The sequence below is a fragment of the Ranitomeya imitator genome, chromosome 1, assembly GCF_032444005.1.
Source record: "Ranitomeya imitator isolate aRanImi1 chromosome 1, aRanImi1.pri, whole genome shotgun sequence".
Classification (NCBI taxonomy): Eukaryota; Metazoa; Chordata; class Amphibia; order Anura; family Dendrobatidae; genus Ranitomeya; species Ranitomeya imitator.
Window position 1 is genome coordinate 550,234,937 of NC_091282.1, and position 27,928 is coordinate 550,262,864.

Below are 27,928 nucleotides of genomic sequence, written 5' to 3' on the forward strand. Positions count from 1 at the left end.
ACTTTCCTCCACAAACGGAAGATCCCAGAGAGAATCAGCCGAAGTACCACTTGTGACCACAGGAGTGAACTCTGCCACAGAATTCACAACAGGTGTGTTCCACTCCAAGGTGTTCCCCAGGTTTCCTCGCCATTGCTTCGATCTTCCTGCTCTCGTTTAGTAGTTGTTGGAAACTACACTGCATTAGGCCTACAAATTGGGTATGGGGTGTAGAGAGATGGTGTGTTACACTACAAGGTGTTCTCCAGGTTGCCTTTCCTGAGCTTCTATGTTCAGGCTCTCATTAAATTGTGGTTAAATGGAACAACTGCATTTGGCGTACTAGTTGGGTTGGGGCCTACTATCGGTGTCTGCCACTCCTTGCTGTTCTCCTGGTTTCCTGTCCTGAAATTCCATTTTCAGGCTCTCGTTAAGTAGTTGTTAATGTTAGACTGCATTTGGCCTACTAGTTGGGTTGGGGCCTACTATCGGTGTCTGCCACTCCTTGCTGTTCTCCTCTACTGAACAAAGCTGTGCCGCCTGTTTACTACGGTTGCCAATTTTGAACTGCATTTCGACTACTTACTGATTTGGGCCTACTCTCTGTGTCAGCCTCTCATTCCAGTTGTCCTCCACTGCAATGCCCCCTGGTTAGTCCTGTGTTACCAATTTTGAACTGCATTTAGCCCACTTTATTCTTTGGGCCTATATCTGTGTTTCCTCCTCATCCTGCCCATTGCCCAGCCAGTGATAGATGAGTCTGCTGGTACATTGACCCATAACGCTAAATTCCCCGTGCACGCTACACAGCAAGATTGTGACCCTGCTGAAAGTCAGGTTCCTCTTCCCGCATACCATACCACCTTACACGGGGACAAAGAGGAAGGTGCAGATGAAAGTACAGGTTCCTTCATCAGGTGGGGGGAGGAATACTAGTTGGCGACGTCACTGGCACAGGGCCTCTCATAGTACGCAAAAGTGTTGCTGCCGGTGGGAGGCGCCCCCACCGTGCAAACACACCGCTGTACTTTGAGGGGCCCTGTGCCAGTGCCAGTGCCAACGAGTGGGCCCCCCCTGCTTGCTCAGGATCACAGCACTTGCAAAGTTGAAATACTTTCCTCTCCCTGCTCCACTGCCGTGACGCGTTCCAGATTTCCTGGGCCCACTAATTACTTGAACCAGCCCTACCCCCCACAACTTTAGCCAAATGACCCCCAATTTCAAATGCCTTCCAATTATTATAAGCTAAATTACGATTGACAAGCTTCAGTAAAAAGAATGGATGTTTTTGCCATTAAAATGGGCAGTGTAGGTGTTTTCCTGGCCTCCACTCACTGCCGACTATGCTCCCCCATTGACTTGCATTGGGTTTCGTGTTTCGGGCGATACCCGACTTTTCGCGATAATCGGCCGATTCCACTCGACTCGACTTCTAAGATAGTCGGGTTTCGCGAAACACGACTCGACTCTAAAAAGGTCAAGGTCACTCAACCCTAACCTTTACAGATAACTTTTGACTGATCATTCGGATCTTGGTTAAAAAATTGCCACACTGCACTCTTCCTACTATAGAATACATTTTCAGGCATTGCACGCTGTGCTACTTTCACCGGATGGCCACGCTGTCCTAAAACTGTTTTTGGTTTTGACAAACATTTTTGGCCAGACACGGGCCTGCCAGGTGATAGCTGTTGCGATGTAGATGGCTGCTGCGGATCATCCTCCTCCGCTTCTGAACTACTGGCAGCGGCACCCTCTTTCCTCAATGGCTGCCAATCTGGGTCAACAGCTGGGTCATTTATCACCCCCTCTTCAATGTCTTGTGCACCTTCCTCTGTGTCACCATGTAAAGTGCTATAGCGTTCTGGACGGGGCACCATAGTCTCATCAGGGTCAGATTCTGGCTCAGTACACTGTGAGGGCAATGTAGTGATCTGAGTCAATGGAACAGCATTATAATCTAGCTGTGGCTGTGCATCAGTGGACTCCATGTCCGATTCATCTTGTAATGGGCAGATAACAATTTACCGTTCTAACCCAGGCACAGTATGTGTAAAGAGCTCCATGGAGCAACCTGTAGTGTCGCTTGACGCATCCTTCACTTTTGGTTTGGGTGAAGGACACGAGGAAATGTCTTGTTCCTGACCAGGAGCATCCACTGACGACTCGCTGCTTTTATATTTCGAACTTTCTGAAGAGGAGGCGAAAGAGCTAGAGGCTGAGTCAGCAAGGAAAACTTTTTCCTGCTGCTCCAGCTTTAAAAGCCGTTTTCCTACTCCCAGATAAGGGAGCCTTTGAGGCCTTGTGTAGCCAGACGATGACGCTGGCTCAACACCTCCAGCGTTAGGTGCTATTGTGCTTTTGCCACTACCACCAGATGCACCACCACCACCATCAGTACCAGCTCGCAACCACCGCCCATGGCCTCTACCACCTGACTTCCTCATTTTTTGGAAAATCTAACCAAAATAAAAACCGTTATATGGTAATGTAAAACAAGGTGGAAGGTGTATATAAACGTGTTGAGATTTTTAATCTTTTTTTTGGGAGACTGAACAAAAAATCAGGCCCTGTGCAAAAAACAACACAATGTAAGTTGCTGAAAGTGGCTGGCTGATATACGACAAACTAAAAGGACAGAAGTATATCCACTTTGTTTATGACCTCCTTTACCTCAGAGAATCGATCAACTATGAGCATGTCCATTGGAATCTTATTTTGGTAACTATATACTCTAACGGATAGCTACAGATCTGTATACATTATTTTCTTTGTGCTGTGGCTTGTGAATTTGCCTTTCTGGCTAACCATTGGATCGCTTTGTGTTATATTGCACATTTAATTGTTTGCACCATTTGCACTTTATAGTGAGTACTGGTTAGCACGATCTTGGTGCAGCTAAATGCTCAGGACAATATAGGATTATAGAGGTTTTTTGGTAGGGTTTTCAGGTCTCTTGTGGGTTATTAGTCTTCTTGGGTAATTTTTCTATGTATGTTTTTTAAATGTTTTTAACTTTTGATGGTGTGCTGTCTAAAGGACTTGTAATTAATAAATATTGTTATACTTGTTGATCCCTGCGTTATTGCATGTTCTTTTCTTTTTGTGTTTTTTGTGAGTTTATTTTTGGCATGTAGCAGGTTGAACACATAAATTATCATAGATGGTGCCCTCTACCTAGTAGTTTTTCATGAGGCGTCCCATTATCGAACAGCTAGTGGTAAGCGTCAGCAGGCTGTGTTACAAATGAAGTGTTTGGGCAACAACAGACACCGCGAAGTACTGGCCGAGTACTTGCAGCAACAAACTCAGTCATGGCTGGGCAGTGTACATCTTGAGGCAGGTTAGGGAGTCAGTAATAACGAAAGGAATTTTATGGCTGCCATAGCCCTTTCAGAACTTAAACACATACCTTGCCTGGCTCACACCTTGAACCTGGTGGTGCAGTGCCTTCTCAAAAATTATCCGGAGTTACCAGCCCTGCTCCTGAAGATGCGAAGACTTTGCTCGCACATCCGCCGGTCGCCCGTACACTCCAGCTGTTGGCTGAACCATCAGCGATCGCTGAATCTTCCTCAGCACCGCCTAAAAATCGACGTTGCAATAAGGTGGAACTCCACACTGCACATGGTTCAGAGGCTGTGCGAACAGAGGCGTGCTGTGATTAATTTGTGGGAGGATACACATACACGGGCAGGCAATTGGATGGCAGACACGGAGTTGTCTGGTGTGCAGTGGTCGAAGCTCCAAGACCTCTGTCAAGTCCTTCAGTGTTTTGAGGAATGCATACGGCTGGTAAGTGCAGACGACGCCATCATAAGCATGAGCATCCCACTAATGCGTCTGCTGATGCAAAGTTTGACGCACATTAAGGAGCAGGCGTCTGCAGCCGAGGAGGAGGGAAGCCTTGATGACAGTCAGCCATTGTCTGCTCAGGGAACTCTCCTGGACGAGGTGGCGGATGAAGAGGAGGAGGAGGAGGATGATGGGGATGAGTATTTATGGGAGGAGGATGTTTCTCAGGGGGCAATAGAAACTTGTGGCGTTGCAAGGTCAGGTACAGGGTTTTTGCGGGACACAAGTGACGTTGATTTGCAAGAAAGTGCTCCTCAACCCAGCACAAGCAGTGAATTGACACCTGGAACATTGGCCCACATGGCTGAGTATGCCTTGCGTATCCTAAAAAGGGACCCCCGCATTATCAAAATGATGACTGATGACAATTACTGGTTGGCCTGCTTCCTGGATCGACGATATAACGGAAAATTACAAAATATCATGCCACATGGAACCTTGAGCAAATATTGGCTACCAAACATGCAACTCTTGTAGACCGCTTGGTTCAGGTATTCCCAGCACACAGCGGCGGTGATGGTTCTCACACGAGCCATAGGGGGCAACATGGCAGAGGTGTTAGAGGTGCACAAATTTGAAGTGGCGTTGGACAGATGGGTTTTATGAACAGGTTGTGGAGTGATTTTGCAATGTTTGCAATGACCGCTGACACGACAGGTAGTGCTGCATCGATTCAAAGTCACAGGAGACAGCATTTGTCCAGTATGGTTACGAACTACTTTTCCTCCCTTATCGATGTTCTCCCTCACAGGTCATTCCCCTTTGATTACAGGGCATCTAAAATAGACATCTGGCCTGAATTGGCAGATTATGCATTACAGTAACTCGTTTGCCCTGCTTCTAGTGTGCTATCAGAAAGAGTCTTCAGTGCTGCTGGTTCAATACTGACCGAAAAAAGGACATGTCTGGCTACCCAGAATGTTGATGATCTAACCTTTATTAAAATGAACCAATCATGGATTTCAAATTATTTTGCCCCACATTCTCCTGCTGACACGTAGCTTGCCTGAAAAATGTCTTGCTTTTGGCCTCCTTTTTCTGACTTCTCCAATTCCTCCATTTGCAGCTGCTGAATGTCCACCATAGGCCATTTGTATACCTCCCTAAATGGGCTGACTCCCCCCACAGGGCCGTGGTCACCACCTGGCGCAAGCACCCGTGCGAGTGCTGTTTGCCTGGACAGGTGGGTGCGCCCACTTGGGTGACGGCACTGGCACAGGGTCCCTCATAGTACAATGAAGTGTCTCTGACGGTGGTGGTGCACAACCAACGTCAGACACACCATCGTAATATGAGGGGCCCTGTGCCAGTACCGCCGCCCACGAGAGAGTGTTCCCCCCAGCTCGAACTGTGCTCTACCACTTGCAAGACTTACCTCTCTCTGCTCCACCACTGTGTAGTCTGTGCTGTTAAATCCTTCAATGGCACTGCCAATACAAATTTGTTGAAATGATAGATGATAGTTAAAATATACAGGGGCCCTGGCCTCCATTTAGACCAGTTAATACTTTGGACCACTGTCTGCTACTCAGCAGAGGAGCCCACCCCAGTACCTAGCTATGCAGCCTGTTTAGTCCTGTTACCAATTTTGAACTGCTTTTAGCCTACTTTTGTATTTTGGGCCTACTACCTGTGTCTGCGCCACTCATTACAATTGTCCTCTACAGAACAAAGCTATGCCGCCCGTTTAGTCCTGTTACCAATTTTGAACTGCTTTTAGCCTACTTTTTTATTTTGGACCTACTAACTGTGTCTGCACCACTCGTTACAATTGTCCTCCACTGAACAAAGCAATGCCGCCAGTTTAGTCCTGTTACCAATTTTGAACTGCATTTAGCCTACTTTTTTATTTTGGGCCTACTACCTGTGTCTGCGCCACTCATTACAATTGTCCTCCACAGAACAAAGCTATGCCGCCTGTTTAGTCCTGTTGCCAATTTTGAACTGCTTTAAGCCTACCTTTGTATTTTGGGCCTACTACCTGTGTCTGCACCACTCATTACAATTGTCCTCCACAGAAAAAAGCTATGCCGCCTCTTTAGTCCTGTTACCAATTTTCAACTGCTTTTAGCCTACTTTTGGATTTTGGGCCTACTACCTGTGTCTGCGCCACTCATTACAATTGTCCTCCACAGAGCAAAGCTATGCCGCCTGTTTAGTCCTGTTACCAATTTTGATCTGCTTTTAGCCTACTTTTGTATTTTTGTATTACTGCTGCTTCTCCAGTCTCTGCTATTAAAGTCTGTGCTGGTCAGCAGCGAGCGGACTTCTCTGGGACTAAGTCCTTGTCTGCACGTACTGAGCATGCCCAGCGTAAGGTCTCCCGTTGGAGATCGAGGGTCATGTGCTCAGGCTCTGCAGCACATTCCATTGGTCCTCTTGGCAGGTCCTAGAAGGGCAAAAGTGCTGTGGCTACTTCCTGTGCTGCTGCTATATAAACTGCGCATGACCGCACGGCCATGCGCTAGTATTGTCAAACAATTGCTAATGTGTGTATGTTGTGAGTGCAAGTCGTCCTTGGATACCCCTACCCTATAGTATGACTGTTCGCGGAAGGTGTATGGCTGCTACCTAGCGCCCGACTTATTCTACAGCACTAGTCACACATTATAGCGTCCAGTTGCTGTGACCGCCAGTACGGCGCCGTGCACTTCCTCTGTGCTTTCCTTACCCAAGCCTGGGTGGTTAGTGGCGTTCGTCAGTGCGGCACTGCATGCTCTTCTGTTTCATTTCACACCCAGTTGCGATGTTGCGCCAGCAAGGGTCTAATCGGACTTCAATCCCAGTTGGGGTTGAGTTCGCTGACTAATTGCTCGCGCTTTAGGTGCGGTACCGCGGTCCTGTGCCTTAACAGGATTGCTTCTTTCACGCTGGGTGAGGTTAACCCACGCGTGTATACTCTAGTGTACCGCCAAATAGTCTGCTAATTGCTAGCAGCAGGTTTTCACCTGCACGGTGGACCCCGGACTGCGAACGCATCTATACCATCTGTCTTGGTGCGTTCCGCCAGTCCTAACAGAATACTAGCGCCAGGGTCTGGCTAGTAAAATGGCGGACGACCAGCGTTTACAGCGGTACATCCAGCAGCTGGAGGGAAGGTTGGCGGCTCTTGAGCGTTCAACCTCAGCTGTGGATGTTACTGCTGTCGCTGTTCAGGCTGCAAGTGTGGCTGCAGCTACCTTGTCCACTGCCGCTCCTGTACCGACGCTATCTCGCCTCCCGCTACCAGAGAAATTTTCTGGTGACAGTAAGTCCTGTAGGGGTTTCGTGAGTCAGTGCTCAATACATCTCGAGCTTCTGGCCTCTCGTTTCCCTACAGAGCGGGCTAAGGTGGGCTTTATAATTTCCTTATTGTCGGACAGGGCGTTGCAGTGGGCTACGCCGCTGTGGGAGCGTGGCGATCATGTGGTGCAGAGTGCTCCGTTATTCCTGAGCACTCTGAAACAGGTCTTTCTAGGACCTCGTGTCATCCATGACACGGCGCTCCAACTGTTGGCACTGACTCAGGGCTCGTCCTTGGTCAGCCTTTTTGCCGTCCATTTCCGCACTCTGGCATCTGAGCTGGAGTGGTCGGATAAAGCCCTTATCCCTATATTTTGGAGGGGGCTGGCTGACCACGTTAAGGATGCTCTGGCCACTAGGGAGATTCCTGCCACACTGGAGGAGTTAATAGCAGTATCTACTCGCATTGACCTCCGTTTTCACGAGCGGAGGTTAGAGCGAGCCCAGTGTAGGCAGAGGTTTCGGCTGGCTCCCACCTTCGCCAAACCTTTGGAATCTCCAGTCCAGGCTCCTGAGTTCCAGGAACCAAAGGTGGTGTCACGAGCGGGATCTAAGTCCCAGACCGCTCGTGCACTCCAGGGTTGCCATGTTTGCCAACAGTCAGGACATCTTGCCACCAGATGTCATCAGCGGTCGAGGAAACGTCAGCGTCTAGTGGTAGTAGGTGGAGGTGCACTAGACACTGCGACGTTTGCCTCCAAATTGTCCTTTAAGGGGACAATTATCTTTGGCTCATCCTCCCACTCGGTAAACCTCTGCGTGGATTCTGGGGCGGAGGGCAATTTTATGTCTTCTGCCTTCGCCCAACGTCACGCAATACCCCTGGTTATGCTATCTCAACCAGTAACGGTACGAGTGGTGAATGGGTCGACACTCCCCGCACAGATAACACATCAGACCATCCCTGTTACTCTGTCCCTGTCGCCATCCCATCAGGAGATTATTTCTCTGCTCGTCATTCCTGAGGGTATTGATGAGGTCCTGTTGGGGATACCTTGGCTACGGTACCACTCTCCTCACATCGAGTGGTCCTCAGGCAGAATTCTGGGATGGGGTGAATCATGTGGGGGTAGGTGTCACCGAGAGTGCGTTCAGGTTGCTACTACTGAGGTACCCGCAGATCTATCCTCTCTCCCCAAGCAATATTGGTCTTACGCAGACGTGTTCTCCAAGAAGGCGGCGGAGACCCTTCCACCCCATCGCCCCTATGACTGTCCTATCGATCTCTTGCCTGGTGCGGAGCCTCCCCGGGGTCGAGTTTATCCATTATCTCTCCCAGAGACAGAGGCCATGTCTCAGTACATTCAAGAGAATCTGGCAAGAGGGTTTATCAGGAAGTCAGTGTCACCTGCTGGGGCAGGGTTCTTCTTCGTGCAGAAGAAGAATGGGGAGCTACGTCCATGCATAGACTACAGGGGTCTTAACGCTATCACCGTTAAGAACAAGTATCCTTTGCCCTTGATATCTGAGCTCTTCGATAGGCTTCGGGGAGCAAGGGTATTTACTAAATTAGATCTGCGGGGTGCTTACAACCTGATTCGCATCCGTGAGGGGGACGAATGGAAAACGGCGTTTAACACCAGAGATGGGCACTATGAGTATCTGGTGATGCCCTTCGGGCTCTGTAATGCCCCAGCCGTTTTTCAAGACTTTGTCAACGACATCTTCCGGGATATGCTTTCCACCTCAGTTGTAGTCTATCTGGATGATATTCTCATCTTTTCTCCAGATATTGAATCCCACCGGAGAGATGTTGGCAGAGTCTTCGACCTCCTACGGGCAAACTCTCTTTACGCTAAGTTGGAGAAGTGTATGTTTGAGCAGGAGTCTTTGCCGTTCCTGGGCTATATCATCTCCGCCCAGGGATTGGCTATGGATCCTGCCAAACTACAGGCTGTGATGGACTGGCAAGAGCCCCATTCTCTTAAAGCGGTGCAGCGCTTTATGGGGTTCATTAACTATTACCGCCAGTTCATTCCCCACTTCTCAACTCTGGTAGCTCCCTTGGTAGCCCTCACCAAGAAGGGAGCGAATCCTAAATTGTGGTCGGAAGAGGTCTCCAAGGCCTTCACTTCTATTAAGTCCCACTTTGCTAGCGCTCCCATCTTACATCGTCCCGATGTGGATAAGCCATTCCTAATGGAGGTGGATGCCTCGTCCGTTGGTGCTGGAGCAGTCCTCTACCAGAAGGATGCTCAAGGTCGGAAGCATCCATGCTTCTTCTTCTCTAAGACTTTCTCGCCAGCGGAGAGAAACTACTCAATCGGGGATAGGGAGCTGCTAGCAATGAAGTTGGCCTTTTCAGAGTGGAGACATCTTCTGGAAGGTGCGCGGTTTCCCTTCCAGGTTTACACTGACCACAAAAATTTGGTCTACTTACAGACAGCCCAGCGGCTAAATTCTCGCCAAGCCAGATGGTCCTTGTTCTTTTCCCGGTTCCACTTTTCTCTTCATTTTCTCGCCGGGGAGAAGAATATTCGTGCTGATGCTCTCTCTCGCTCCCTTATGTCAACTGAAGAGGAGGAAGAGGAGCCTCGGCTTATTGTTCCCTCTGAGAGCCTGAGAACCGTAGCACCGGTTTCGCTTGAGTCTGTGCCTCCGGGCAAGACTTTTGTGCCCATTAATTTGCGACCGGAGGTTCTCTCTTGGGCTCATTCATCCAGAGTGGGTGGACACTTTGGGACAAAGAGGACATCTGAGCTACTGGCGAGGACGTACTGGTGGCCGCATATGGTCCGGGATGTCAGGGATTATATTCTGGCGTGTGTCTCCTGCGCCAAAAATAAATCTCCGCGTCAAAGGCCAGCTGGGTTGCTCTATCCCTTGCCGGTGGCAGATAGGCCCTGGGAGATGGTCGGGATGGACTTTGTCGTGGGTTTGCCCAAGTCTCGCGGCTGTACCATCATTTGGGTCATCACCGATCATTTCTCGAAAATGGTGCATTTGGTGCCGCTACCATGGTTACCTTCTGCACGGGCCTTGGCTGCGTTGTTCATTAAGCACATCTTCCGCCTACATGGTATGCCTGACAAAATTGTCAGTGACCGGGGTCCCCAGTTTGCGTCTCGGTTCTGGAGAGAGCTGTGTCGTCTTCTCAGTATTGAGTTGAATCTCTCTTCCGCTTATCATCCCGAGACGAATGGGTTGGTAGAGAGGGCCAACCAGACCTTGGTCACATACCTGCGACATTTTGTTTCAGCCAGGCAGGATGACTGGGCATCCTTGCTATCATGGGCAGAGTTTGCGCTGAACAACGCCGTAGCCGACTCCACTGGACAAACCCCATTCCTCCTCAACTATGGTCAGCATCCACGGGTACCTGTGCCTATGCCCGTGTCTTCCGCAGACTCCAGGGTGGCAGACTGGGCTGTGGAGGCACGGGATATTTGGGACCGCACTCAGGATGCCATTCGGGCCTCTAAGGAGAGAATGAGGTCCTCCGCCGATGCTCATCGGCGCCCCGCCCCGTCCTTTGCTCCTGGCGACTTGGTGTGGCTCTCTGCCCGTAACATCAGGCTGCGAGTTGAGTCCACTAAATTTGCTCCTCGCTACTTGGGTCCCTTCAAGGTCCTCGAACAGGTTAATCCTGTGGTCTACCGTCTGGCCCTTCCTCCACGCCTTGGTATCACCGACACCTTTCATGTGTCCCTCCTTAAGCCCGTATACATGTCTCGGTTTTCTGAGTCATCTGCCGGGACATCGGGTTCGTCTACGGACGATTTCGAGGTGAACGCTATCTTGGGGTGCAAGGTGGTACGTGGCAAAAAAATTTTTTGGGTGGACTGGAAGGGTTGCGGCCCTGAGGATAGGTCCTGGGAGCCTGCTGAGCACATTCGGGCTCCGCAGCTCATTGCTGCCTTCGAACGTAGCGAGGCCCAAGGAGGGGGGGGCCCTAGGAGGGGGGGTAATGTTAGGGGTCGAGTTCCCGCTTCTGCACAGGGGGAATCTCGAGCCACCTCCGCTGCGGTCTCCCATTCTTGTCCAGCCGCAGTGGAGTCTGCTCAGCAAGGACGTCGGTCCCAGCGTCTTGCTCATTCTCACTCTGTTCTGAGAGTTACTGCTGCTTCTCCAGTCTCTGCTATTAAAGTCTGTGCTGGTCAGCAGCGAGCGGACTTCTCTGGGACTAAGTCCTTGTCTGCACGTACTGAGCATGCCCAGCGTAAGGTCTCCCGTTGGAGATCGAGGGTCATGTGCTCAGGCTCTGCAGCACATTCCATTGGTCCTCTTGGCAGGTCCTAGAAGGGCAAAAGTGCTGTGGCCACTTCCTGTGCTGCTGCTATATAAACTGCGCATGACCGCACGGCCATGCGCTAGTATTGTCAAACAATTGCTAATGTGTGTATGTTGTGAGTGCAAGTCGTCCTTGGATACCCCTACCCTATAGTATGACTGTTCGCGGAAGGTGTATGGCTGCTACCTAGCGCCTGACTTATTCTACAGCACTAGTCACACATTATAGCGTCCAGTTGCTGTGACCGCCAGTACGGCGCCGTGCACTTCCTCTGTGCTTTCCTTACCCAAGCCTGGGTGGTTAGTGGCGTTCGTCAGTGCGGCACTGCATGCTCTTCTGTTTCATTTCACACCCAGTTGCGGTGTTGCGCCAGCAAGGGTCTAATCGGACTTCAATCCCAGTTGGGGTTGAGTTCGCTGACTAATTGCTCGCGCTTTAGGTGCGGTACCGCGGTCCTGTGCCTTAACAGGATTGCTTCTTTCACGCTGGGTGAGGTTAACCCACGCGTGTATACTCTAGTGTACCGCCAAATAGTCTGCTAATTGCTAGCAGCAGGTTTTCACCTGCATGGTGGACCCCGGACTGCGAACGCATCTATACCATCTGTCTTGGTGCGTTCCGCCAGTCCTAACACTATGCTGCCTGTTTAGTCCTGTTACCAATTTTGAACTGCATTTAGCCTACTTTTTTATTTTGTACCTACTAACTGTGTCTGCGCCACTCATTACAATTGTCCTCCACTTAACAAAGCTATGCCGCCTGTTTAGTCCTGTTACCAATTTTGAACTCAATTTAGCCTACTTTTTTATTTTGGGCCTACTAAATGTGTCTGCGCCACTTTTTACAATTGTCCTCCACAGAACAAAGCAATGCCGCCTGTTTAGTCCTGTTACCAATTTTGATCTACTTTTAGCCTACTTTTGTATTTGGGCCTACTAACTGTGTCTTCGCCACTCATTACAGTTGTCCTTCACTGAACAAAGTTATGCCGCCTGTTTAGTCCTGTTACCAATTTTGAACTGCTTTTAGCCTACTTTTGTATTTTGGGCCTACTACCTGTGTCTGCGCCACTCATTACAATTGTCCTCCACAGAACAAAGCTATGCCGCCTGTTTACTCCTGTTACCAATTTTGAGCTGCATTTAGCCTACTTTTTTATTTTGGGCCTACTACCTGTGTCTGCACCACTCATTACAATTGTCCTTCACTTAACAAAGCTATGCCGCCTGTTTAGTCCTGTTACCAATTTTGAACTGCATTTAGCCTACTTTTTTATTTTGGGCCTACTAACTGTGTCTGCGCCACTCGTTACAATTGTCCTCCACTGAACAAAGCAATGCCGCCTGTTTAGTCCTGCTACCAATTTTGAACTGCTTTTAGCCTACTTTTTTATTTTGGGCCTATATCTGTGTTTCCTCCTCATCCTGTCCATTGCCCAGCCACTGCTAGATGAGTCTGCTGGTGCATTGACCCAGACCACTACATTCCCCTTGCACTCTACACAGCCAGAATCTGACCCTGCTGAAAGTCAGGTTCCCCTTCCCGCATACTATACCACCTTACACGGGGTCAAAGAGGAAGGTGCAGATGAAAGTGCAGGTTCCTTCATCAGGTGGGGAGGCATACTCGTTGGCACTGGCACAGGGCCCCTCATAGTACGCAAAAGTGTCCCTGGCAGTGGGAGGCGCCACCCGCTGTCAAACACACCAGTGCCAGTGCCAACTAGTGGGCCCCCCTGCTTGCTCAGGATCACAGCACTTGCAAAGTTAAAATACTTACCTCTCCCTGCTCCACCGCTGTGACGTATTCCGCGTTTCCTGGGCCCACGAAAATCTTGAGCCAGCCCTATCCCCCCACAACTTTAGCCAAATGACCCCCTGTTTTCAATGCCTAACTATTGTTATGAGGTAAATTAAGATTGACAAGCTTAAGAAATAAGAATTGATGTTTTTGGCATTAAAATCGGCACTGTAGGTGTTTTCCTGTCCTCCACTCACTGCCGACTTTGATTCCCCATTGACTTGCATTGGGTTTCGTGTTTCGGTTGACACCTGACTTTTCGCAATAATCGGCTGATTTCTCCCGACCCGACTCTTGAGAAAGTCGGGTTTCGCGAAACCCGACTCGATCCTAAAAAAGTAAAAGTCGCTCAACTCTACTGATAACATTTTGTCATATTTCTATAAATACGATGTTTATTTTATTAATAAACTATAATACTTTATTACTATTTTATTTTTGTTAATAAACATTATTTTTTGTAAAAAAAAAAGAAAGTATTTAGATTCAAATTAGCTTTCTTCAGAAGTGGTTCAGCAGAAACACTTATAATTGACTACAGCTTCCTTTATTATTGTCATTCACTATTCCATAGGTGCACAGTAGAAGTTTACAGAAAGTTTTTCATGTCTGCAGTACATAGAATAGACAGCATAATTCTAATGACATAATTTTTCAGTATTCCAATACCCTTAAAGAATAATGAGCTATTTCATTTCAGGATTCCTTGCTTGTTTTAAGTCCTGAGATGCTCCATAATGTTTACTCCTTATGAGCAGGTGAGCTGTCCTGGGCTGTATTGGGGCACTTTGGTGCAGTCTGCCCCTGCAGTCCAGCAATGCAGGATGTGAGAGGTACAGTACTGCAGTACAGAGCTATGGGACATGGAGCTGCAAGCTCCCTATCTCTCCCCCCTCCATCCCAGCACAGGCTCTGCAGGAAGGAGGGGAAGGGGGTGTCTCTGTTTTGGTGCAGTTCACCTTATGCTGGAAGCAGGAACATGCTGAAATATATCTTGGACTCCTAAATTCCCAAGGTCAATGTTAACAGGAGCCTTAAGGTAATTTTAGATGATTTCTTCCATGATGTTTTACTGTACACATTTATAGTTCTCAGCACTTTACATTAGGATTGCTTTATTCTTTTTTCCCGGCTATAACCTCTTGTGCATCATCACTAAGTAACTGCATCCTGTTATATCTTCCTTTTTATAGATTTGTTACATAATAATTCCATTAAATGAAATCTTTGCAAAATATCTTCAACTTGTTTGGCTAAATAGATTTTAACTATCCATTTACTGCAATCCTGTATAGGATGTAGACCTGCAGTGTACATGAAGCCTTCCAACTTGCTGACCCTTACCTACTTGGTTCCCTTTCTGTTTCTCTCTTTTCCCTAGATGGCCCTAGGATATATATCATTCTCTTATGTCTTCTGTGGTCTATACCTGGCTGTCCTCCATTCAGCATTTCCTGCAGATAGTAATAGGGGCCAGAGAAAAATAGTCCATGTTCAAGGTTAGTGACTACCTCAAGTTTGAACTTCTTCATTCAAGTGTCGGAAGCAGATGGACTTATATATTATTGATTCCATATATTGTTTGGATACATACACGGGTTTGGTTTATATATGAAATAGCAAAATAGAATGCCATTTCCCAAGCAAATGTTCTCAATCAAAAAACCATTTGTATAGCAAGCTGGAAAGATCATGCTGGCATACAAGTACATGCTCTGGTTGGTCACTGGGCATCCCCAGTTTGGGAATGCTGACAACGCGAAAGTGCCAAGAATGGCTAATGTCAAATGGAGAGGGACTTCTTCCAGTAATTATATATTTTGGTTATTTTACACGCAATGTATATTAGTAGTTATTAAGTCTTATCTTTGCCATGTTACATTTGGTTAACCTGACAACATATATAGACTATGCTGTCTCTCTTTCTCATTTAACCAATGCTCATAAATATAGCGAAAATCTACTATATATGAAAATAATTAAACATGAATGACCACAATGGCACTACTGACTAGCCTCCTAACCCAGCTGCAGGTAATCCGACCAATCCACTTATCGCTAAAATTGTGAACCTGCACGTAGTAGGATGTATTGGGATTATATAAGTGCTTCCTCTGACAGGGATTCCGGAGTAATACATATGGAAACCACCAAACCTACAGTGATAGTGTGCACAGAATAGGTTAGTAGCCTTATAGTGCCTTCATATAAGAATAAAATTAGGCATGTATATTTATTGAAAATGTTGGGCTTTAAAGCACACCCAAAGGTAGGGTTCCAATGTAGGTGGATATATTTTCCAATATGTAAATTCAAGAGGTGCTAATTTACTTATGATATGGCCTCAAAATCAGACTCCAGGCTTAATAGTATTTCCCACTAAAAACAATTAGTAGCAGACTGTATACTACCAGTAGGGGCATATATGCTTAACAATACTTGGAATACAGGGTGTATCAGATCAACACGTGGAAGTCCACTATTTCCTGTAGGTCAGGGAAGTGACAGCAGGGGTATATCTGCTCAGCAGTATCTTTAAGATCCCTTAGTGACCAAGTCAATTTTGACCTTAATGACCAGGCCAAATTTTTTAAATGTGACCAGTGTTACTTTATGTTATAACTCTGGAATGCTTCAATGGACACCACTGTTTTTGAGATTTTTTTGTGACATGTCATAGTTCATAATACCTGTAACATTTGTTTAATATGACTTTTGATGAAAATTGATTTGCCGAAAATTTAAAAAAATGTTGCAATTTTCAAACTTTGAATTATTATGCTAAACAGAAAGTTATGTCGCTCAAAATAGTTAATAAATAACATTTCCCACATGTCTATTTTACATCTGCATAATTTTTTAAACATATTGTTATTATATTTTTTATTAGGAAGTTAGAAGGGGTAAAAGTTGTTAAGCAGTTACTAATTTTTCCAACAAAATTTGCAAAACCATTTTTGTATGGACTACCTCACATTTGGAGTGACTTTGAGGGGTCTATATGACAGAAAATACCCAAATGTGACTTCATTCTAAAAACTGCACCCCTCAAGGTGCTCAAAACCATAATCATGAAGTTTATTAATACTCCGTCATATCACAGGAACTAAAGCAATGTGGAAGGAAAAAATTAAGATTTAAGAGTGGTTCTTTCTAGGTTTTGTCTGAATCGTGGCTTTGGTGAATTTACACGGAAGAACTAACGTAAGCGATCAGTGGAGAGCGCAGAATAATTATGATCTGAGCCTTAGTCCGATTTTTGAGAGATAGAATGAACAAATAGACAGCAGAACAAGCAGAAAAGTTCTTATTTTTATTTTTTGGAGGTTCGCGGTGCAGTACAAGTGATAAGGCTGATTTATTCTTCAAGTTGGTGCGACTAGAGAGATACCAGATTTATATATATTTTTTTTAGGTTTTGCTGCCATCACAGTAAAAATGCTTTTTTATAAAAAAAAAAGTAGGGTATTTTGTTATATTCAGACAACTGTATTTTTTTTATTTTCTTGGAAGCAGAGCTGTGTGAGGTCTTATATGTTGCGGGATGATTTGCAGATTATTTTGGCACCATTTTGGAGTGCATCATATTTTTTATCGCTTTTTATTCAGATTTTTCAGATAGAGAATGACCAAACCCCAGCAATTCAGTTTTTGTGTTTATTTTTTATTTTTGCACTGTTCACCATGAAGTAAAAGTGATTTGTTCGTTGGGTCGGTACAATTACAACGATACCAGATTTACTGTATATTGTTTTTTATGCTTTGCTCTTTTTACAGACTGAAAGCAATATTTAACAAAAATGAAATTGTATTGGCATAGTCATATTCTGAGAGCTGTAACTTTTTTTTTTTGCCTAATGAGCTATATTAGGGCTACTTTTTTGCAGGGCGGTTTGGTCTTTTCATTTATACCTTTTTAATCGCTTTTTATTCACTTTTATGTGAGTTAGTATAATTAAAAAGCAACATATTTGACATGTTTATTAGTTTGCCAAATGGAATAAATAACATACCAGTATTATAAAGCGGGTTGTTCCAGACGCGACGATAACAATTAAGTGTGCTTTTTTTCTTTACTTTTATTTTATCACAAACACTTGCGTTTTGAGCGCCGAAACGGATTTTAGTGATTTATGTGCACTTTTTTGTGTTTGTTTTTTTTTTTACTTTTTACATGCTTTATTTTACTTTCTTTCACTTTTTTTACTTAGTCTCACCGTGGGACATGTATAATTTTTTTTTTTCGATCAATTGTCTCATACACTGCTATACTCGTGTACTGCAGTGTATGAGACTGTCAGTGTTTCACTGACACAGCCTGTGAGACCCAGTTTATTGCTGAATCTCACAGGACACTGTACCCTGGGTTCATCACATGACCTCAGGGTACCATGGTAACCATTGAGACCCGCGATTCTCATCGCAGGGGTCCGATGGTTACTAAGGAGTCTTGCAACAACTAACAATAACACTGTCACAATTGACAGCGGTATATAAGGGGTTAATCGGCTCTGATCAGTCGCAAAACTGTCCAGGTCCTATACTGCAGGGTGTCAGCTGTCATGTAGAGGTGTCACCTGCGGGAATTATCACCCAATTCCGGCACTTGGGAATGAAGAATTTCTATGCAGCCGCACGCTTCGGTCCCAAGTGCTGGTGGCAGTGTCGGGACTTGATGCGAGAGACTCACGCGAGTTTCTTGCATTGAACTTGCAAGTGTGACCCCAGCCTAATAGTGATACACTGAAAGCAAAAGAGTTTAATCCCTTCCCGACATGCGCCATACATATATTGCTCTGCACGTCTGTACCTCCCCCCCGCATTGGTGATCGCTGTGATTGATGCTCTGCACGTCTGTACCTCCCCCCGCATTGGTGATCGTTGTGATTGATGCTCTGCACGTCTGTACCTCCCTGCCGCATTGGCAATCGCTGTGATTGGCGGGTCAATGCTGACCCGCCAATCACAGTAGTATGTCAATAAAGTTAAGAAAAAAGCAAAAAAACATCTGATTTGGTGCTATGAGGCACAGCACCAATCACAGCCGTCACAATGAGTGGGGTGATCGCGACCAATCGGCCAATCAGCGCCAAAGGGGTTAATTTAAAATAGCGATCACCTCTCTGCGGTCCAAATCTGAGACAAAGATGGCGTGCAGAGCGGTGTATAGCCCCTCTGTGTCACCTGAGTTAAAGTTTCATTGGTGGCCAGTGCGATCCCTCTGTGATCTCCTGCGTCCAAGTGCTGCTGCTCCGGAATGATCTTCCTGCGATCTGCCTGCTGTGCTGTTTGCTGTCTGCTGTGTGACTCATTAGTGATCACAGCAGCAGAAACTCTCCCATCCCTGTCGTAGCCCCCTCATCCCTGTCCCAGTACCCCCCAGCCTCCTCCCCTTCTCCTCAAATTGAATTTTTAGCTCACTTTTTTGCGCTTTTTTTCCGTGTGCGCGACGTCCTGCACAGAGCATTCATACTCTTCCTGTGTCTGCCGCTTTCTGATCAGTATTGCTGCTGATCAGAGACTGCGCCACAGGAGTTTTTCTTTTATTAGTTAGCGTAGAGGACATCGGAGTGGAAGTGACGACCGATTTTTTTTTTTTTTAGAAAAAAATAATAATAGTAGTTAGTACAGCGTAGTTTTAGAGGTAGCAAGGTAGAGTAGCCAACATCACAGTGTTATTGATGACCGATCTTGTTTTAGAAAAAAAAATGAACAGAGTAGTTTTACAGGTAGCGAGGTAGCACGTTAGCGTAGCCAGCGTCACAATGTTTGGTGACAACTGATCTTGTTTTAGAGAAGGAAAAAATAATTGTACAGCGTAGTTTTACAGGTAGCTTGTTAGTATAGCCGGCATCAGTGTTTGGTGATGACTGATCATGTTTTAGAGAAAAAAAAATTGTACAGAGTAGTTTTATAGGTAGCTTGTTAGTATACCAGGCATCAGTGTTTGGTGACGTCCGCTCTTGTTTTAGAGAAAAAAGAAAAATGTATACAATAGTTTTATAGGTAGGAAGGTAGCATCTTTTTTTGGCATTAAAAAACACATTGCCTTAAAACAGCCAGAAACCCCAAACCTAAGCAATCATGTTTAGATCAAATTTTCTTTTAGGAACATGCTAAAGTCAATATTTGGCAATACTTTTCTTTACATTCTAAGTTTAGAATCCTTGGTATTCAGCCAAAAGTATTATTCTTCAATTATCTGTGACATTGGTACTCTTCTGTAAATCATTTTTCCATTCAGAAGCTATTAGTTATATTAACATTTGAAGATATGATGAATCACCAAAGCCAACAAATGCAATCCACTGCTGCCGCTTGGCGTATGGTGAGAGGGATTGCCTGTTGCCCACAAATCATTTGGGCCTTCCAAAAAAAGCTTCTCGATAACATTCAGTTTAGGCATAGGCTCGTACTTATATTTCACACTTTGCAAAACAGCAAGTACCCTGGAAATTACATAAATGTTTGCCTTTCCATCTTATAAACATATTTTAATCTTTTTCTCTCTCTCCACAACTACTCATTTTAGAGGGTGAGACTGGTGAAGTAATTGTGCAGACAGCTCCAGGTATAGTGACCACACACAGGGGTGGCTCCATTATTCTTCCATGTCGTTACCACTACGAACATACTGGAGAAGATCCCGCACCAGTGCGTATCAAGTGGTCCAAGATCAGTGATCCATCATCCTTTATTGATGTTTTTGTGGCTCTGGGAAAAGAAAGTAGAGGATTTGGGTCCTATAAGAATCGAGTGTCTCTTCAAGAACATGATCCAGGCGATGCTTCGCTAATTGTTGACAATATTACTCTAGATGACTATGGAAAGTATGAGTGTGAAGTGACCAATGAGTTAGAAGATGACACAGGGACAGTAAAACTGGATTTAGAAGGTAAAGTAATTCTCAACAACATATATACTTTCTAAGATTACATGTATAATATGTTCAATATTCCAAATGTATTCTTCCTTTGGACGCCTAGCTTTTGTCCTTCATTTCAGGTGTGATCTTCCCTTACTATCCACGACTGGGGCGATACAAAATGAACTTCCATGATGCAGAACAAGCTTGTAAGCAGCAGGATGGAATTCTCGCTTCCTATGACCAGCTTCATGAGGCCTGGCTTAATGGACTTGACTGGTGCAATGCAGGATGGCTACATGATGGCTCAGTGCAGTATCCAATCTCCAAACCCCGTGAAGAATGTGGAAAAAGAGACACCCCAACTGGAGTTAGGAACTATGGCTACAGGCACAAAGATGATGAGCGCTATGATGCCTTCTGCTTCACATCCAATCTTAATGGTACAATTTTTATTTAGATCTATATTATCTTCTGTAAACTATAGAAATATTAGAAATAACATGACTTTTACTAATCTTTGAAATCAATCCGTCTAAATGCCAAAATACTTTTGTATAGATAACAGAATTTCAATATAACCTCTAGTAACAGGGCACACATACCTCAAAGACACGCAATGCCCTGATCCAGGGATGGACAACCTATTTTGGTCTTAGGCCGGAGTCAGACTAGCGTATGGCAACCGATGCGAGAGCATCGAATGCAATATGCTAATGACCCTCGGCTCCTGCTCTGCTGCGAGAGGGAGCCGAGTGTCATGTGTCTGTGCTCCGAGCCTCTTGCACAGAGATGATCGGAGCACAGCTGCGGAGGAGGCGGAGAAATTACTTTCTCCATCTCCTCCATTGCCGGGGTCAGCGTGTATCGCACAACACTCGGATGATATCTGAGTGATGTGCCCTGTGTCACTCGCATCCATAGGCTTATATGGGTGCGAGTGAGCTGAGATTCGTCCGAGTGTCGGTGACAATCACAGTATGCTGCGATTTCACTTGCACGTATAATACGGCCGAGCAAAAAAAACGATGATGTGAGCTGCCCCATAGATGAATACTGGTCCGAGTGCTATGCAATGTTTTATCGCGTAGCACTCGTCCGTATTCATCGCTAGTGTGACCTCGGCCTGAGGGAAACATTATCAGACTGATCTACCTGAGATGATAATATTGCAAAGGAATATATGGCATATCCAAAAAATGTACTATAAGTGTCTGATATGTGCTGGTTTCAGTCCCAGGACTTCAACCGTCTTCTCCCTTGCTCACACTCTAGAAGATTAGAGACCATGCATGTTACTCTTTCCATTGTAGTTTGTGAGTTGCTGAAAATGTCAAGTGTATCACTACTCTGATTAAACTACAATGAAGATAGCCACATACATGAGCGGCCATCTTTTCATCTACTATTTGCTGGTATAGTACACAGGAAACCCACATTTTTATAATTGTGCCACACTGTGCACAATTTGTACTTGCCTGTCCCACACTATGTACCATATGCTTTGAGACAGAATTTAAATGTAGTATACAGTATATAAATGATCTTATGCGGTTTCTTGTGAGCCCAATTTATGTACCTCACTATATTTGTGTCTTATTTCTCCATATTTAATGTCTTTCTTTAAGGACCTACATAAGGGCCTTCAATGTAACAACCTATTACAAAATTATCTGTAGTCCAGCTTTTACAGTTATATGCATATCATGCTTAGTATACTGAATGACTGTAAATCAAAAGGATATTAGATTATTTGTGCAATGTACTGCATATCATGGTCAATATCCTTTTATTTATACTATGTTATTGCTATACCAAGCATTTCCATGCCACTGCCTGCATCTGTCTTATGATCGTGCAGTAATAGTTTTGAGAATAATTTAAGCTTTGTAAAATGTCAAGTCATGAAACTTTGGAGTACCCAATAATTCAGATAATGCTGAATGGTCATTATGCCATAGCACTGTTCATACTGCAGCATTTGCAGGTCTGTACTATATACTGTATATATATATTTATTTATGCTTAATGTACAAATTATTAAAATCTTCCAAACCACTGAAATTCAGACTTCTCTATTTATAAGATAATAATGAAATGTGTATGTATTCTATTGTAATTGTATTTAGGTATAAAAGGTCCAATGTGCGGGACACTATAAAGCAACGAACATTTATCACAAATAATCTACAGAATATTCTGAAATCCAGTATGTCATGATATGACAAAATGCTGAAAACATTATATTACTTCATTGATAAATGTATATATTATTTTTATTGTAGGAAAAGTTTATTTCCTGAAGACATTTCACAAGATGAGTTTTGCAGAGGCAGCTAAAGCCTGTGAGAAGAATGGCGATATATTGGCAAAAGTTGGTCAACTTTATGCTGCCTGGAAACTGCAACTTTTAGACAGATGTGAAGCCGGGTGGCTTGGCGATGGCAGCGTTCGATACCCCATTGTAAATCCTCGGCAAAGGTGTGGAGGAACAGAGCCTGGGGTGAGGAACCTAGGGTTTCCTAGTAAAAAGTACAAATTATTCGGGGTCTACTGTTTTAAAGGAAAAGTCGGAGCAGAAGAAAACAAAGAAAAAGAAAAGATTAAGGATGGAATCATGCAATGGAAATCCAATCATGTGTAGAGTATGTGATGATGGAGTTTCTGGGACAATGATGATCAGAATTGACCACCCACATACATACTTATACATCAACGCGCACTGCAAGCTTGTGTCTTATCAATGTGGAGCAACCTTAAAGTGCTTGCAAATGTGTCAGAATATATACCACATCTAATCTCGTAAGAACAATATCAGAATGAGAAGGAAACGATGCAAGAAGGACTGAAAAGAAAAACATAAATATGTTCCAATTTCAAATCTTTTGGAATTCAAGAGAAGAACTCAAGAAAATGTATTGTTTGGATCATATACATATGCTAAATTCCATTTACTGGAGGAATGGCAATGTCCATAGTGCAACCATGCCGCATTGCATCTGAATAAACCCTTCATTTTAATGAAAATGAGCATGAAATGCATCTAATCAATGGTGAGAACTGCAGGTATTACATGGGAATAATGAAGAATATGAAGTTGTGTATTAGTTAGAAAGTAATATGGTATAAATGGGTGATAAGAGTAATGACTGGAAGTTCTTCTCATTCATCAAGGTACTCTGCACTATTTCAGACTGAATTAGTAATATGTTGGACCATACCAATATATTGGACCATACCAATATTTATGGTTATTGGTGGCAGGACGGGTAGAAGGTGACCTTGTATTTTTACTAAGAATACTATTATAGTGTTTTTATCTCAACAAACCCTGCGTTTATTTCACATGATCTCAGTGAGTCAGGGAAAGGGCTGTAGAGGAAAGATCAGATTCACTGCCAGCTTTTCCTTTTTAATATATGGCAGCACTATGTTGAAATGGTAGCAAACCGAAGTACACGTTATACTGCCTCCACCTACCATCCAAGATTATGTTTCAGTGGCGGTGCTGAGAAGGTATGCTACCATAGATGGAGATCTGTGTTGTCAATTTAATCAAAGATCTAAAACATAATTTGTTGCTCCATGTATGAAGTAGAACTGTACTATCCATGGGATACAGTACGTGGCTTGCTGATAATACACCACAGGGCTGATGTGCAACTCCATGTGTCAGGAGACTAAAGAGCGGAATCAGCTACCACTTAGGCTATATGGCATCAGGACACAATGTGTTACTGCAGAGCTCGGAGAGTATATTTGAGGCAATAGAATAAAACGATGAAGGGTTAAGTATATAACTGCTGCTATGCATGTACTATGTCGCTAATGATTTGAAAGATTACATACGTCAGTTTAAGGAACTTTTGATGTTACAGTATATAGTTATCATTTCATTTTTATTGCATTCTGGTTATCACAGATGGATCTTAAAATGGTTTTCTGTTGTGTTTGGGAAATCAGGTTATATATCAGGTTATTCACTGTAGTAATGAAAGGGTGTGATACTGTCTAATACACTTTCAAATGTTTCCAGTATATGTGAAATTGTGCAGCAGTAGAGTGTGATTCTCAAAACGTGTAATAATTTAAAGGGAATCTGTCACCAGGTTTCTGCTACCCCATCTAAGAGCAGCATTATATAGAGACAGGGACCCTGATTCCAGGGATGTATCACTTATTTGGCTGCTTTCTGCATTTTTTTTCAAATAAATTCACAGTTTTATCTTGTGTAGCTCTAATAGTCCTCCATATTCATGAGCTCTGTATAACTTTGCCCCCACCACTAATTGGCTGGTTTCTGTGTACACTGTACAGAAAGCTGCCAATGAGTGGCAGGGGCGGGGTTATACAGCTCATGTATATGGAGGACTACATGACAATAGGTGATAATATCATCCTGAGAAAACTGTGACTTTGTCAAAACTACTGTAAACAACCCAGTAAGTGACACATCGCTGGAATTGGGCTCTCTGTTTCTAAATTATGTCATTCTTTGATTCTGCAGCAAAAACCTGGTGACAGATTCCCCTTAAAGATTAGGTATCATTGATATTTGCAATATCATATAACCTTCTTGTCATTTGTCCCATAGCAATAACCTAAAAACTACCACAATTTTGGTGACAGAGTGGTGGTATAATTTCTCTCAAGAAAAAATAAATAAATGAAAAGGTGCCTTTTCATTTATGCCTCTCCACAGCCCCCACTATATCAGTGTAAAGTAGCGAAGAGCGGTAGTCATGACCGAACTTATAAATTACTGACCGAACTGTCCAGTTACTCTCTTTCACTTTACAGGAAAACAGTGTCCCAGTACCATTGTACTGTCAGGTGTGTGGTGCATCACACTAACTTCTAGGCCGCAGGCCTCTGCTGTCTCAAGGCATCCAACCTCCGGAGCTGCTGCACACAACTCAGGGGACACCGAGTTCATTTCAACAAGCAATCTTTTACTGGTCAGTTCAACTTCATAAGGTTGTAACATGTGGGATAGGGCACAACACTTTGTTTCTTACTTCCTTAGTATGAAACATCTCCAGCCCTACCATTCGTTTATCCTGGACTATCTCTAAGCCCACTGACTCCGTGGTGAGATCATTTAATTCCAGTATTCATTTATACAACTTGTATGTTATACACTTAAAAAGACTTACTTTCATTATCACAATAAGCATCATTATCAATATAGTCTCTGCAAGGCAGAGTTGAAAATAACAATGGAGGGTCTAGGGCCCAACTCATCTCTAAGGTCAAGGTCCTTCAAGCTCAGAAAGAAGTCTCCTTCTAAAAATGTTTAAACCTTTCCACTCCTAGTAGATATACAGTAACTAGTAATCTTATGGAACTCCCTTAAGCAGCAGTTACCCCATAACAGTGTCAAAGTAAAGCATCTTTGGACTGCCCACATCTTTTTAATAAATAAAACACTTGTTACTGTCCAACTTGCTATACTATTTTGCAAAGTCCCGTAAAAAATCTAGTATCAGATATGTATTATATTTTGAGCTATATATATTTACATTTTCTATGATCAATGGAGAGCTCCCCTAAAATATCAAGTGCCTTTATTGTAGCACTGCGGAATATATGGAGATGTCCAAGGCTAGGGTTACGCAAGCGTATTTTCTCTCATCTGAGAGCATAGTGTGATCCGATTCTCTCGGATGAGGAAAAGATGGAGAAAAAAAAATGTCTCCATCTTCATCATTCTGTCAGTCCGTGGAAATCAGACTGCACTCAGATGACTCATTGACTTGCATGGCTGAGTGAGATCTGTATAACCCGGGCATGCCTCCATTTTTTTTTCCTTGGACAGTCCCTGTCTGAGAAGAAAATTGGACACGTGCACGGCCCCATAGACTAACATTGGTCCAGGTGCGATCCGATGTTTTGTCAAATTGCACTCGGACCAAAAATATGGTCATCTACGCGAGCCCTTCTACTGCACAATGTCTGTATACTTTGATGATGTTTGCAACATAGTATCAGTTGGCCAACAACCAGCAAGTTAGAAACAAATAGCAGAATTGTAAATAGCAATTTTTAGCGAGAATTAATCTGCAACATGCAAATGTTTGACTCTCTTGTAATGACTTAATTATCTGATTTGAACAGATGGATTAATCTAAAATAGATAAAGAAATAGGCTTTCTCCAGAAACAATTAAGTGCTGATTATATATTATTAAACCACCCAATATTTCTCCTTGCATGTATACCCACCTAGCCACACAGGGATTCCATTTTTCTCATCTACTGCACAGTAATTTTGAAAAATAAATGGAGGGAAAGGCTTTTCTAAAAGAATAGGAAATAATTGTACAAGAAATGCAGGCAGTGAGCCCGACATCCATTAGAGTTGAACCATGCTGGCTTCTCATAGATAATCTACATTAAATAGACATAATTATCCTGTTTGACATCTGTCATTTGAATTGCAGCTTTCTAGCATTCTTTTTGGAATCAAATTAGGTGTGTTTTATAGTTTTAGTTTTTTTTCTATGTTCAGCAATGCCTAGAATTGTAAACATTCTAAACTAAGGAATACACAAGTGTTGACAAGCCCCATCAAAATGACTACTAGGCTACGTTCACACAATCGGAATTTAGTTGCTGTCCATGAAAAAAAACTGCCAATACTCGGACTAATGCTATTCAATGTGGCAGTGCAGATTACGCGGAACTAACACCCACATAATTAATATTGCAGCATGCACTAGTCTCTTCCATATCTCGATCTCGCCTATTCAAGTCTATCGGGACACAAAAATAGGATCCCATAAGGATCATCCGTATAGGATCCGATTTTTATGGATACATAGCTGTTCTTGTAAATTTTGATAACTACTGCTGTATAAAAACCGATGCCATATGGATTGCTTACGGATAACAATATAGTTGAAAAATACATCATTTTTCTCTAGATGAAAATCTGACAATTTTATATACGATCCTGTGAACTTAGCCTTACTATATGAGTTTACATGAACAGCAGATTAAAGTATCTGTCTTTCTTAATGTTATGTATCAATCACAAGCCAGTCACAAAAATCTGTACTCACCAATTTATCATTATCATTAATTTTTTAATTGTAATTTTTATTGAAAGATTTTCATGTTTCACAAAATATAGACTTGAAACAAATAAAAAAAGTTTAGTTTATGCTAACAGATTACGGTACAATGAAACAGATTAAACCGGATAAGTAGTAGATATGCAGTAAATTATGATAAGATTCAAATTTCTAACAATCTGAAAAGGAGGGAGGACATTACATAACTTACAATAGACAGGGGGAAAGGATAAGTATAGGTATTGGGGAATGGAGAGGAAGGGAAACTTAGCTATTCAGGAGTATCCAAAAGCATCCCAAGGAAACCAGATGAGATTAAATCTCTCAACCGTTTCATCATTCAAAAACAATACAACATTCAACATTTCTAATATCTTGGATCCTAGTGAATTATTAACATTCTAGCCATTGCTGGTCAAAAGAAAAAAAGCCAAAAAAACCTTTTTATATATATATATATTACAATAGTTTAGTGATAGCTGAAGTAAGATGGTCTACTTATAAGCACAGCTGGATAAAAAAATCGACCATGGGGTGCTGCTGCCAGCTCCTTGCCCATTAAACATATTTTGGTCAAGGTACCTTCATTTATAGTGAGATTGCAGTGCCCCCAAACTGTCATAAAACTACGGATCTTGTGGAGAAAGACATTACTGTTATTGGGCTTGTGTCTTTAGTTTGTCATATATGCCTGGAAAAGCCCCTGGCATATCTGCCAAACGTCTCTGGGACTACATGCTCTTTCGAAGGCCAAAATAAAGCATGTTGTCATATGACAAGTTGATATTATATTTCCATACTTTTATTTTCACTGTACTGAAAGTGTGCACAATTATCAGAG

General features: G+C 43.6%; 1 protein-coding gene across 1 annotated transcript; it reads left to right on the top strand.

The window, feature by feature from the left end:
* Nucleotides 1-14,049: 14,049 nt before the first annotated feature.
* Nucleotides 14,050-27,504, top strand: HAPLN4 (hyaluronan and proteoglycan link protein 4). Its single transcript, XM_069767700.1, has 5 exons — nucleotides 14,050-14,186; nucleotides 14,529-14,646; nucleotides 19,680-20,042; nucleotides 20,153-20,455; nucleotides 22,298-27,504. Exons 2-5 carry the CDS (start codon nucleotides 14,529-14,531, stop codon nucleotides 22,654-22,656), a joined length of 1,143 nt encoding a protein of 380 aa, XP_069623801.1. The 5' UTR covers nucleotides 14,050-14,186; the 3' UTR covers nucleotides 22,657-27,504.
* The last annotated feature ends 424 nt before the right edge of the window (nucleotides 27,505-27,928 follow it).

Coding starts and splice junctions, on each gene's coding strand:
- HAPLN4 (XM_069767700.1), top strand. CDS start 14,529: ATGGCCCTAGGATATATATCATTCTCTTATGTCTTCTGTGGTCTATAC. Junction 14,647..19,679: donor AAAAATAGTCCATGTTCAAG/GTTAGTGACTAC, acceptor TACTCATTTTAG/AGGGTGAGACTGGTGAAGTA. Junction 20,456..22,297: donor CTTCACATCCAATCTTAATG/GTACAATTTTTA, acceptor TTTTTATTGTAG/GAAAAGTTTATTTCCTGAAG.